Source organism: Haliaeetus albicilla, chromosome 11, assembly GCF_947461875.1.
Source record: "Haliaeetus albicilla chromosome 11, bHalAlb1.1, whole genome shotgun sequence".
Lineage (NCBI taxonomy): Eukaryota > Metazoa > Chordata > Aves > Accipitriformes > Accipitridae > Haliaeetus > Haliaeetus albicilla.
The window spans coordinates 21919531-21931759 of record NC_091493.1 but is presented as its reverse complement, the minus strand read 5'-3'; the positions used below and the strand labels follow the sequence as shown (position 1 = coordinate 21931759).

Sequence of the window (12229 nt, the reverse complement as noted above, 5' to 3'; positions counted from 1 at the left end):
TGTTTTAAAATATGCTTGAAATACAGGAAACAAATTTAAACTATAAAGGGAAAAGACATTTTGGGCTGTCTGCAGGTGCTTGAAATATGCATGCCGTACTTGGAAAGGCTGTCTGAGTGTAGTGCAGAAATACTATCAGCATCTTATCCTTCAGAGACATGAACACACAAAAGGGATGGAGATATCAACAATAATTTTCTTCCCAAGGAAGCTCTAATGCGATGAACATATAAAATCAGTAGGTTAAACATGAATCATTATTGATTGTTTGGGCTGGGCTATGGGGAGAAGACTGAGCAAAAGATGATGAATGTGGCTGGCCTATTTGATAAAGAGACTCTCATTAATAGTATGGCATCTAGTTGCTTCCCTTTTCCTGGTAGGCGTCTTGAGGTGTTCTTGCAGAGGCTTTGGAATATGTTTTAGTCAGAAGTAGCTTCGGTGGCAAACTAGCTCCCATTCATAGTTACTTGTTTTAAGTTTTAGGTTTCATGCGTTTTTTCTCCCCCCCCCCCTCCTTTCTTCACTTGTGAAACTTTCTTCCTCTCTCTCCCTCCTCCCTTTCTCAGCCTGTTTTGCTACTTTCCTTTTTAGGCAACTGGAGGCTGTTATTGCAAAAATGACAAAGGAAAATGCTTCTGTGTTGTAACCTGTTCTGTCAGTCTCCCGTAAGCTGCTGCTCTCACGTTTGCAGCCCTGGGTTGGGTTTCTGAAGACAATTGTTTCATGCCACAAAGTAGAAAGCACTTAAAGGAAATGTAGCTTAAACAAGAGTGATACTTTTAAGTTAAATTTTAACCAGATTCAAACAAGCTCAAGAGCATTTCATATCAGGTTAACTTGTTGGGCTGGTGAACAAGAACGCACTCAAGCAGTGAAGAATAGGCATGGGGATACTCTATTCAGAGGTACGTGACCATTTTCTGCACAGTAACTGAAGCTATTAAAGATATGGATATTCACTGGGTTTGGTTCGTTCCCTTTGCAGCCTCCCATACACAGGTTTATACAAATCTGGAAGTTCTTTTCCTTTGGAAATGTTGTACTTCAGCTATTACAAGTTGACAGAAATACTGTTTGTAGGAGTAAAGAAAATGCAATTACCAGTGTCACTATTGTGACTTCACAGAGAAAGTACTTGTTCAACATTTTTTGTTGTTCTGTCTTGAAATCAGAATGATTCTGAGCACAGTACAAACAACTTTGCAAACCGCAACCAACTCCTTGGCTTTTGTTGAATATAGATAATAAAGCTAATGCCTAAGGAAACGTTTCCCTTCACCCCACAACTGTTTTAGGAATGTGGGGGTTTTTAGCTCTTGTCTTCGCAGGTTCGTCCCCAGACCATGGTGCATTTAGCATACCCCTGGATTTTAGCATAAATGCTACCTAAACTTATTCATTATTTTATAAACTTTCCATTTGTACACTTGGGAACAAATGAGGATCTTAGTCCCTTTTGACTGTGAATACAGTGGATTGCACTGCTGTTTCTTTTTTCTGGAGATAGCATTACATAGCTGTTCCTTTAACAGATTACCTTTCTATGCTGAAAGCCATCCTTTTATTTTTAAAAGGCTATAGAAATCAAGTACCTTCTCCTCTTTCAGTATTATAGGGAGTTTGAATCTGTGCATTCATAAGGTGATGGACTGGGTAGACTGCATCTTATTCTGAAAGGATTTGCTGCCTCTCTCCAGATCTACTACTCTGAGATGGTATCGTACAACAAACCGGTGTCATGTAGTTTAATTAAAGTGGTGCTTAGAGAATGTTCAAATGCTGTCCATATCTTCCATGCTTATTAGTTAATATTTTCATATACTTTAGTTTGCAATCTTTAAAAATTTTGAGTGAGATGTAGTTTTCTTGGTAAAGTATGGTTCATTTTACAGGACAGAAATTTAGAGAAGTGCGAATAAGAAAGTCTAAGTTGCCTTTTCTGAGGAGTATGGATTGGATACTGGTGCATTCCTCAGCATCACAAACATGATTTAGACTTTCCTGTTTAGTTTGAAGCATGCCTTTGGGTGAATTTTAGTGCACAGGAAGAGACTATGGATTGGTTCAGAATATCTGGATCTTATGGAGTGACTCCTTTTTGTCTAAACAACTGCAAAGTATTGATGTAATTTGGGCAATCCCCTGCAGTCTGTTTTGAGTTGTCTGGGGCAGTCAGGACACTAGAGTTTATAAATAATGTGTAAGTGAGAGTCGCCACTTGGTGATCTCTGTGTTTTGGACTGTGAACCTCTCCAGAAGTTGTGAGCTCAGTTCTCACTGATGCTTTCTTCAGGGTGTTTTGTTGTGGGAGCACTGGCCTTTGTTTCTCACACATGCCTAAAGGAGATGCCATAGACTTTGTGTCTGTGCTCCCATTGCCAGCGCACCTCTAATGAGGGAAGCTGCAGGGGTTCTCCTGGCTGTCCTATGCTGCCATGAGACTTCGTAGTCCTGTTCCTCTCCACAGCTGAGCCCGATGCTGAGACATGAACTTTGCATTCTTCTGACATAGCTTCTGTTTTGCAGTGAAGCCCAGTTACTCTGAGTACATACCTCATAGGTTTATTTCCCTCTTGTGTGTGATGGGTCAATAGCAATAATAGAATAACCATAACACGAATCAGAAGCTGGTTGTTAAGCTACATCATTGCTGAGGTGGTCTTCTAAGACTGTAGAAAACTGAGTGAGGGTTTCCAGACTTTTATCCTCCATGCTTTTCTGTAGACATAAAGGAAATGTATTTTCTTGGGGTTTGGACGGAATCTACTGCTTGTACATAATGTTGTCCTAACTCTATAATTGGCCTCACTGCTGATATTCCAGACAGGTGCTGTCCAACTGTGTTTATGTAAGAAACTCTATTAATTGTCTTCTGTGCAAAGTTTGGAGAATTGTTTAAAACAGTCTTAAGCACAGTTAGTCCTAATTTAGATAGAGCTGCCAGGGTGGTAACCCAAAAAGGTGAGAGGTAGAAAAGAGGTTTGTGGCAGAGGCTTGAAAACTCTTGCACACTTCTCAAGCTCCAATGTGGAACCAGTCAGGTTTTGTGTCCATTCTGCTGCTACTGGAAGCCTGTTTTGGAGCTTTACTCGCCACATGGCTGGGAACTTCTTTCTAATTTTCATGCTAAACTTCATGGCCAGATATACTGCCTTTTTTACCTTGTTCATTGAAATTAATTGGCTCTTCTTCTCTAATACTTACCCTTTAATTTATTTTGGAACACTTACAGCCCTGTCTCTTTTCTTCCTAGCCAACCTAAGCAAATCAGTCTGTCTTCAGGCTCTTCGCATTCCTCAGCTGTGTAAAGGTTTTACACTCCTGCCATAGTTTGATCTCATTTTTGGACCCAGATGGCATGAACTCTATCCACTATCCCAGTCAACTGCCTTCTGTAACAGCTCCCTTCTCTTTCTGTGAGAAAGACTGCCTAATATTTGCCACTGGTTGCTGTTTCTGATTCATTCTGAGAGAAAGACTGCCTAATATAACGTTTGCCACTGGTTGCTCATTCTGAGCCCTTTCTTACACAGGTGACTGATTGCCACCTAATTGTAATTTTTCTTTATTCTTTCCTACACATTTTTTCTGAAGTCCTATTGTTATTGATAACAAAACAATGAGCCTGTAGAGCTGTTTGGATTGCTTTGTTTCCTTACTTAAGTATTCTGCTACTGTGTTTGCTCCTCCAGTCATGGAGTCATGTTTTCAATTTGGGCAGTATATTGCAAGTCTGATCTATAGGACCTTTCACCTTTCTTTGATGAAAAGAGGCATTTTCTAGAAAGCAAACCAGCAGAGTGGGCCTCAAGAAAGTTCCATAAAACCAGGAAAAAAGTTTGATGTTTCTTTTTTTTTTTTTTTTAATATGAACGGAACATATTAATATGTGAAAGAATCAATTCTACAAAGAACCCTCGCTGCAGTGGAATAATAATAATAATAATTTAAAAAATACTTTAAGTACGTTAGTTACCCATGTATTAGCTGTTGGAATGGATGAGAATTGCTTCCTTACATTCTCTGTGCCTTGGATGTTTTCTGAGAACAGCTGGTTTCAGTAGATAGAAGAGTACTACTGACTCTTGTGTGCCAGTCCCTGTGCGTGACTTCAGTCCCAAATAAAGTAGTCTCTTGGAGAGTGTAAAGTGCCCCATCATTATTCATGGCTCTTGAAGTGTGTTGAACAGTAGTGTAAGGTTCAGAAAAAGATCCCATGGGTCAATGAAAGTATCAGTCAGAAATGCCTTGGGCTTAATGGTCTAGCAAGTAAAACTCTTTGAGGCAGTACAGAAATAAAAGTACAAAAGCACATCATTTGGTGATGCTAGCTGCTGAACTAGCAAGAATCAGACTAGAAAGGAGTAAATTTGTATGGTAAATGGCTGGGATTGGAGCAGGTGTTCAACCAAACTGCAAATCTCCTGCATCTTTAAATAAGCAAAGCGATACTTAAAAGCGAGAATAGTAGGGAAATCAGAGGTGCAAACAGACTCCACTTGATCTTTTCTTTGCTGGACATGAAGATACAGTATTAGACACCAACATGTCAGAGAGTGAGGATCTAGAGCAAACTGATCCTTTACGTGGCACCAGTGTGCAATTTGCTTATGCCAAGAGGGATTTAAAAGGGGGGTTTGCCTCAAAATCATTAAAACGGTTCTGTTTCTGGAGGAGTGTATAATAGCAAATGGTATATGTAGGCTTTTATAAGAATGCAGACAGATATGCAAACTTACAATATTGCATGTATTCTTTGTAGATTTCTGTCTGATACAATAAAAACAAAACAAGAAGTGGTGCAAGGTCTGGTAAACATGTAAATACTTTCTTTAGAAAGGAAAATCACTTCTCTTATGCAACTGTGCAGAAGACTAAGCAGCAATGATGCTGGAGGTAAACCTGTGTTGTAGCTCAAAGTTTGTCTAAAACAAAAGCGTAAATAAGATGAATCTTTTTGATGTGGGGGGGAAAAAAAGCTAACTGCAAGGGGAGTGAGGAAAGGGCTCAGACTTCAGGACTAGATTTTGTTCATGTAGTATATTTAGGATGTGAAAAAAGGAGGACAGGAAGGAGAAACTGCAGATAATATTTAAAGAAAATGCCTATCTTAGAAAATGGTGACTAAACCCCTCAGTATCAAAGACAGAAGAAAAGAAAGAAACTTATTCTCTTGTCAACTGGAGAACTTCAAATGCTACCAGCCTGCCACACTTCCTACTGTTATTTTCCACCTGTATTTAGGCCATTAGAAACTCGTAGTACTCCTGTCATTCTCAGCCTCTCCTTAGTCTGAGTTCTTGCTGCTGGAGAGGAAAGGAATTGCAGGTTAGGTCAAGGGCGCGTAGAAATGCTGGGCAAAGGCTGGAGCAGCAAGCCGTTCTCAAAAGCCAAGCAGGATCTCAGTTGTGGGCATACATGCATGTATTTTTTAGGTATGAAGTTTAACTTCAAGCCCTAAAAAACAAACATTGTGGGGGTTTGATTTTTCAACTTTCACCTGAAGTGTTTTTCTGTTCTTGGAACTGATGAGTCAGAAGTGGTACCTCTTGTTCAGCAGTGCTCATCCGAAGGGAAAGCCTGTTGTAAACTTAGAGAAGTGTGGGCTTGTCGATGCTTGCTGCTTAATAAGGTGACCAACTCCTATGAGATTCGAAGCCGGTTTTTTAATGGCTGCAAATGAACTGGATTGATTTCTTGGATTTGGACACATCGTCCAAAATGAACAGAAAGTTCGTTCTGTTGTGCAAGGGCTGTGACTTCTTAGGCTGAGCGCTGAGAGCTGCTGTGTGGCAGCTGCAGGAGTATCTCTTACCACCATCTTCTGGAAGTCACCTAGAACTACAACCTGTCAGAAGTGCTTGGCAGTGTCTTAGGATGTGCAAGTAGTAAGTCAGAATGGGAAGTATGGATGTCTTAGCGAAAAGTGTGCTGATTAATATTATCTTCTCTCTTCAGCCCATTTGTCAGGCAGCTTATAATAACGATTTCAATGAAGTTCAGCTCCTTTTGGAGCGCAACAGCAACTATCTGAACATCCAGGACAGCTTCGGTGGAGACACCCCCTTAATTTGTGCATGTAAACAGGGAAACAACAGGATAGTTAGCTATCTTCTAAACAGAAATGCTGATGTCAACCTCAGAAACAAGGTAAGTGGCCACTGACTTCTCCTCTGCAGCAACTGTTGTTTCAGATTCTTGGTGTCTATATGTGAGGACTCTGGCAAGCACACCCAAACCTGAGGTTTGTTTCCAACTGAGGCATAAGTATAACCCCCAAATTATAATTTGATAAACCTATATGTTTCTGTTTGTCTCCTCATTTGTTTTCCTAACTTGCCAATGCACACAAGATAATAAACATCGCCAACCTGAATTTCTCCCTGTGTTCATGTTCCCCATTTAGGTAACACTGCGTACCAGCTCTGGTCCCCCGTGGGTTCTGCCTGCTTACCCATGCAGCACTCTGCATTCATCTTGCCCTCCAGCTTTTATCTGTCCCTTCTGTCGCCTTTCCTTCCCTCTGTCTTTTTCTTCACCCTGGTTAAAAGGAAGGTCTCCAGGAGAGCCTGTCCATCTCCCACAAATGTGTCCCTGAGTAGAGACTGACTCTACAAAAACCTTCCTTATTTCCTCTGCAGAGCTGTTTTTGTCATGCTACGGAACAGTAGCATGGCACCTAATAGCATGCTGGGAGGCAAGGAGGGAAGCCTTCCATCTGCTCTTCCCTGTTCCCTGTTTTAAAAAAACTACCTGCCTTGCACAATAGCTGTGACTGGCTATTTTCCCTAAGGCGATGAGGAAGTATGTTTTTGTGGTAGATTTCCTTGTAGGTTACAAATAAAAAGTAGCTGAAAGATGAGTGTGCTGGCTTCATTAGTAATTTATTCTTATGATGTTAAGGGTGATAAACAGCCAGGAAAAAACCCCACAACGTTGTCAATTCTACTGTATCATCTCATACTCCATGGCAATGTTTAGCAAGTTCCTACACATTTGTGGGCTATCTTATATCTCTGTGTCGTGGTTTAAGCGCAGCTGATAACAAAGCGCCACGCAGCCACTCGCTCGCTCGCTCACCCCCCGCCACCCAGCCACGGTGGGATGAGGAGAAAATATAAAGGCAGGCTCGTGGGTCGAGATAAGGACAGGGAGGGATCGCTCACCACTTACAGTCACGGGCAAAAGGCAGGCTCAACTTGGGGAAGAAACAAGATCAATTTAATTTACTACCAATCCAATCAAAACAAGGATAATGAGCAGTAAAAACAAACCTGAGAACACCTTCCCCCCCCTCCTTCCTGCCTCAGCTCCGCTCCTGGTTCTCTCCGCCTTCTCCCCCCGCTAGGCAGGGGAACAGGGGACGGGCGTTGGGGTCGGTTCCTCACACCTTGTCTCTGCCGCTCCTTCCTCCTCAGGGGGAGGAGGACTCCTCACTCGTCCCCTGCTCCACCGTGGGGTCCCTCCCACGGGAGACAGTCCTTCACGAACTTCTCCGACGTGAGTCCCCAGGCTGCAGTTCCTCACAAACTTCCCTGGCGTGGGTCCTTTCCACGGGCCGATCTTCGGTCACAGACCGCTCCAGTGCGGGCTTTCCCAAGGAGTCACGGCCATCTTCGGGGGCCTCCGCTCCCCTCCGTGGGCTGGCAGGGGGACAGCCTGCCGTCCCACCACGGGCTGCAGGGGCATCCAGCTCCCCGGCGCACCTCCTCCCCTCCTTCCTCACTGACCTCGGTGTCTGCAGAGGGGTTCCTCTCACATTCCAACCCCCCTACTCACTGCAGGTTCCCCTTCTTAACTCTGTTCTCCCAGAGGCCCTACCACCGTCACTGATGGGCTCGCCCTGGGCCCGAGGCAGGTCCTGCTTGGAGCCGGAGAAGCTTCTAGCAGCTTCTCACAGGAGCTGGCCCTGCGGCCCCTCCCCTGCTACCAAGAAACCCTGCGCCACACAAACCCATAACACTCTGGTTTCCAGTGCATTTGTTTATTTCATAGGAGGGCAGCAAATGTTCATAAGGTCAGTGGCATATTCTATCCTATCTGTTGTTGTTCTTGATGCAGAAGGGTCTCCGACTTACCTCAAAGTCCCTTTGAAAGGGTTCAGTATTTTGCATTGAGGTCATTTTAATTGCATTAGCAGCCATTTGCTAGCCGTGCCTGGCTTGCTTAAATGCCTCTCTGTTTCACCTTCACAGGTGGAATCAGGCCCTTGGGTGCAGAGCTCAACTCTGGTGCTCAGGACTGAGAATGGGGAGCAGAGGATGGCACAGAGAGGCTTCTCTCCTTATTTTGGGCCCCAGTGTAACACTGTAAGCTAGTTTGTCAAACTCCAGTTCGACAACCTGCAGGAGGTTTAACCCAAGTGTTCTCTAACACACAAGTTTACAGCTCTGGCCTTTAGTTGCTTTGGTACACTCAAGATTCAAAGATTTTTTTAAACTCTGTTCTCACTAGGAATCTGCTGGGGGTGTTGCTGCTTGCCTGTGTTTCTCATGTGCCGAAGGAGATGCCATAAACACTCATATGTCTTTGCTTCAGTAACCAGCATCTCTATAGGAAGAGGAGCTGCGGGGACTATTCCCATTCATTGACCTTGCTGGGCAGCAGTAGTAGCCACGTGAAATGTCCACTCTGCCGTCTTTCTCTCTGCAGCCATGTCCAATTTTGCAGACATACACATGGAATCCTTTGGATCCCACATTCTTCTTGTATGTGTAGCCCAATTTCCATGAGTCCTGTATGTGTTAAATGTGCTTCTACTTGAAGGAAGCAAAATGCATCTCTCTGTTTCTGCTTGAAAACCAGAGAAATATTTCTAGTAACACAAGTAGCACAAGAAAGCTTGTGAAATATAAAATCGTCTGCTATTGTCAATATTAAACAAATACAATCAGATCGCTGAATCTGGTACTAAACAGAGTTATTTTGTGTTTAGAAGGACCGCACGTGTCTGCATTATGCTGTGAGAAAACGGTTTACCTTCCTTGACTATGTGCTCATCATAATCCTCATGCCAGTTATGCTTCTTGGGTATCTTCTCATGGTGAGTCTGGATGAAAGCAGGAAAGACCCTGTACCTTTCCCTTTCCCCTTATCAGCTTTCTCATGGCAGTATTTCAGGCCAGGAACCTGTATAGAATATGGACGGCTTTTTTAAAGCAAGGACTGATGGAGAGCAACAGAAGCAAGGATTTTGCTGTGAATATAGCTGGTAAAGGAACAGAATTGTATCACTGCATTAGAATTGCATCACATGCACACTGCATCAGTCTGGCATTTGCAGAAACTAGACACTCTTCTTTTTGGAAAAAACACAGCATTTAGCCAAAATCTACTTAGTACTATATACAGATGAACTGTCTTACTGTGTTACTCTTTCCCTTGCACCTAACAGGTCTCAAAGACTAAACAGAATGAAAACCTGATCAAGATGTTACTTAGAGCTGGAGCCGATGTTAATGCTACAGACTTTGTAAGTGGGTTTATAGAAATGCAAATGCGGCTTGTATGCATGCAACAATGCTAAAACCAGACTTCAGAATCTTCTAGCAACATAATCCTGCTTTCAGAGTAGGATCAGGAACTGAACTGACTGTGATGTGCCAGGAGGATTCAGTGATTCCCCTTGATGTTTAGGCAATAGTTTCGTAATGTACACAGAAATAATTCTCCACTGATCAACTAATTCTCCCTTTTTGACCAATGCCCTCTTAAGAGAATCCAGGCAAACTAAGCTGAGATACTTATGTATTAAATACCTGATCCTATAAAGATTCTAGTGATATAAGGGTCTGAGTTTATCACCATTTATGAGTTCTTCGACTGGAGCAGATTTGTGGGCAATCTCTAAGGTAGAAAAGGAGAACCCCAATTTTAGCAGCAATCAAATTCTAAAACACTGAAGTGTGATCAAGCAGTATTGCTTAAGACACAGCTGTTGAGACCAAGATCAGGGAATCCTCTGAAATTAGTGAAGAACTATTGGCTTCCTGCTGAAGGTATCAGACCTGTTTTAAGAGCTGCATCCCAGGGAAGGAATGATTTTTTTGTTTCTGTTGCTCTTATGACAATGTATTTGTTTTACTGTGTAGTGTATTGTGACAGGAAAAGATACATGTCTTTTGCATCCAGCTGTTAGGGGAAACTGATAAGGCTACAGGTAGTCGTACTTGCCTAAGGTCTACCAAGGAAGTAACAGAACTAAAATTCATCTGCTTCTGTTTCCCTTCAGTCAGGTAACACAGCCCTTCACTATGCTTGTGAAATGAAAAACCAGGCAGTCATTCCTCTACTGCTTGAAGCTCACACAGACACTTCTGTAAAGAATCAGGTAAGAAGGTGAAGTTGCTAACTGTATTTCCTTATTGTGATAGTGAATCAGTATGTTGTAGGCCTTAGCTGGTGTGCAGCAGTTTAAAAAAAGGGTGCACAGCTTCCTGGCAGCTGACTTGTTTGCTGTGGGGTGTAAAGCAACGTTTGCTCCATTGCCTTTGTTGGCAAGAGCAATTTTAAAGTCCAAGTCCTTCACTGCTGGATTTCCATCAGTAAACGCTGCCTGCATGTCCACTGGATTGGCAGATCTCTTAGCTATCTTCACAGTACCTCTTCGTAACTCAGAGCTGCGCTAGGGCCACTGGACAGCATTCTTTTGAGAGGGGCTAAGTCAAGCTGCTTCTGTCATCAGAAAAGCTCAAATGTTGTCCAAATAAACATTGACCTGGAAGTATCTGCATTACGGAGTTGAGGTGAGCAATGTATTGCCCATGTTGCTCTTGAAATCAGCTCTTAGCTTAGCTCTGCACTGACTTTGGACATTAGTCCCAGGAAACAGTGGAATGGCTGTCACTACTGGAGAGGCAGGGATGACTCTGCCCCTGGGTTCAGTGAGAGTAGTATGAGACCCAGCACGTTCTGAAACCTTTGTTTCAGAGCAAGGATGTAACAGTGAAACTTACGCACGAGAGTACTGCATCTGGGTGGCACATTCGGGAAAGCTCTTTGTACTTGACCCATCTCTCTCATATTGCAACATATTTCATCTGTGTCTTTCAGGATGGGGAGACTCCCTTAGATATAGCAAGAAGATTGCAGTTCCACAACATTGAAAGCATGCTAAAGAAAAGTTCATAGTCATCAAGGACTCTTGAACATGCAGAAAATTATCTCACTTGGCAATGCATCTCGCACAGCAGCGGGAGTCCTGCAGAGCGTTGGGGGCTGTTACTTGGTAAAGACTTGGTCCAAATCCACCCATGCCTTGCTGCAGACTTCGACTATTTTGTGTGAGACTTGTCCCCAAGGCCACGTGGGCTGAAAGGCGTTAATTTGATTTTACTAAGCCATGAATGATTACAATAGTGTTCAAAATATTGCTCTTCTTATCTGCTTCCTCTGGTTTATTACTTGACTTGCGCAGACTGGATTTTGAAAGCTAGCTATAATATTTCTGGAAGTCTAAACATTGCACTTGATGGTTGGCAACCAAATGCAAAAATAAAATTTCCTTTAGAGTGTGCGTTACTTGTCCCAGAGGGGATACACCTGACAACTGAACAATATGCCACAGCAGTTTATACAAAGTCTAGTACCCTTCCTCTTAGTATTTCTATTCCTACAATGGGAGTGACTGGGAAAACAGATCTCTCAGCTTAGCACTTCCTCCTTCCATCCCTGCTACAAGTTTCACACACCTTATTCTCAGTATGTTGCTACAAGGGAAGGATTATCTTCTTTTTTTTTTTCATATAAGAAACAGCAAAAAGAGATTCAATGAGTTGCTAGAGACCACAAAGAAAGCCAGTTCCCGGGTTGCTTTGTTGCATTAAGAAATAGTAATGAAAATATGTTTGGTGCGGTACAGAAACAAGTCCCTTGACTACATTTCCAATATAGCAGTGTACTAAAGAAAAAAAAAAAAAATCAATAAATGAAATGCTGTTGATGGGAACCAGATGTATCCTTCCCACGGGACTGGACAGGTTACCATGGTTTTCAGAGTGGTGCATGCAGCAGGGGATGCATATACCAAAACAATAATAAATTCATGAGTCTTCTCTTGTATAGGTGAAGGTAGAAGAAAACCTGCAGTGGTAAGCAATGTATTAATGTGGCCTGGCGCTTTGTGATTTAATAATGCAGCAATAAAGGGTAATCTGCTTTCAAATGCTGCTGTATCTTGCTTTCTTGGTCTAACAGATCTTTATTTTTCTTGACAGTTTTGGCCATT

General features: G+C 42.6%; 1 protein-coding gene across 3 annotated transcripts; it reads left to right on the top strand.

The window, feature by feature from the left end:
• The first annotated feature begins 619 nt into the window (after positions 1-619).
• ANKRD22 (ankyrin repeat domain 22) lies at positions 620-12166 on the top strand. 3 transcript variants are annotated; one of them, XM_009917588.2, is made up of 6 exons: positions 620-908; positions 5962-6153; positions 8939-9046; positions 9398-9475; positions 10235-10333; positions 11056-12166. In XM_009917588.2, exons 1-6 carry the CDS (start codon positions 888-890, stop codon positions 11131-11133), a joined length of 576 nt encoding a protein of 191 aa, XP_009915890.1. In that variant the 5' UTR covers positions 620-887; the 3' UTR covers positions 11134-12166. The 3 variants fall into 3 exon arrangements, with proteins under 3 accessions (XP_009915890.1, XP_069652673.1, XP_069652672.1); XM_069796572.1 differs by lacking the exon at positions 8939-9046; XM_069796571.1 differs by lacking the exon at positions 620-908 and having other exon boundaries at positions 2684-6153.
• The last annotated feature ends 63 nt before the right edge of the window (positions 12167-12229 follow it).

Bases quoted from the DNA above. Each gene is read 5' to 3' on its own strand.
- ANKRD22 (XM_069796571.1), top strand. From the start codon at position 5,902: ATGGGAAGTATGGATGTCTTAGCGAAAAGTGTGCTGATTAATATTATC. The intron at 9,047-9,397 runs GTGAGTCTGGAT...TGCACCTAACAG, and splicing joins TTCTTGGGTATCTTCTCATG to GTCTCAAAGACTAAACAGAA. The intron at 10,334-11,055 runs GTAAGAAGGTGA...TGTGTCTTTCAG, and splicing joins ACACTTCTGTAAAGAATCAG to GATGGGGAGACTCCCTTAGA.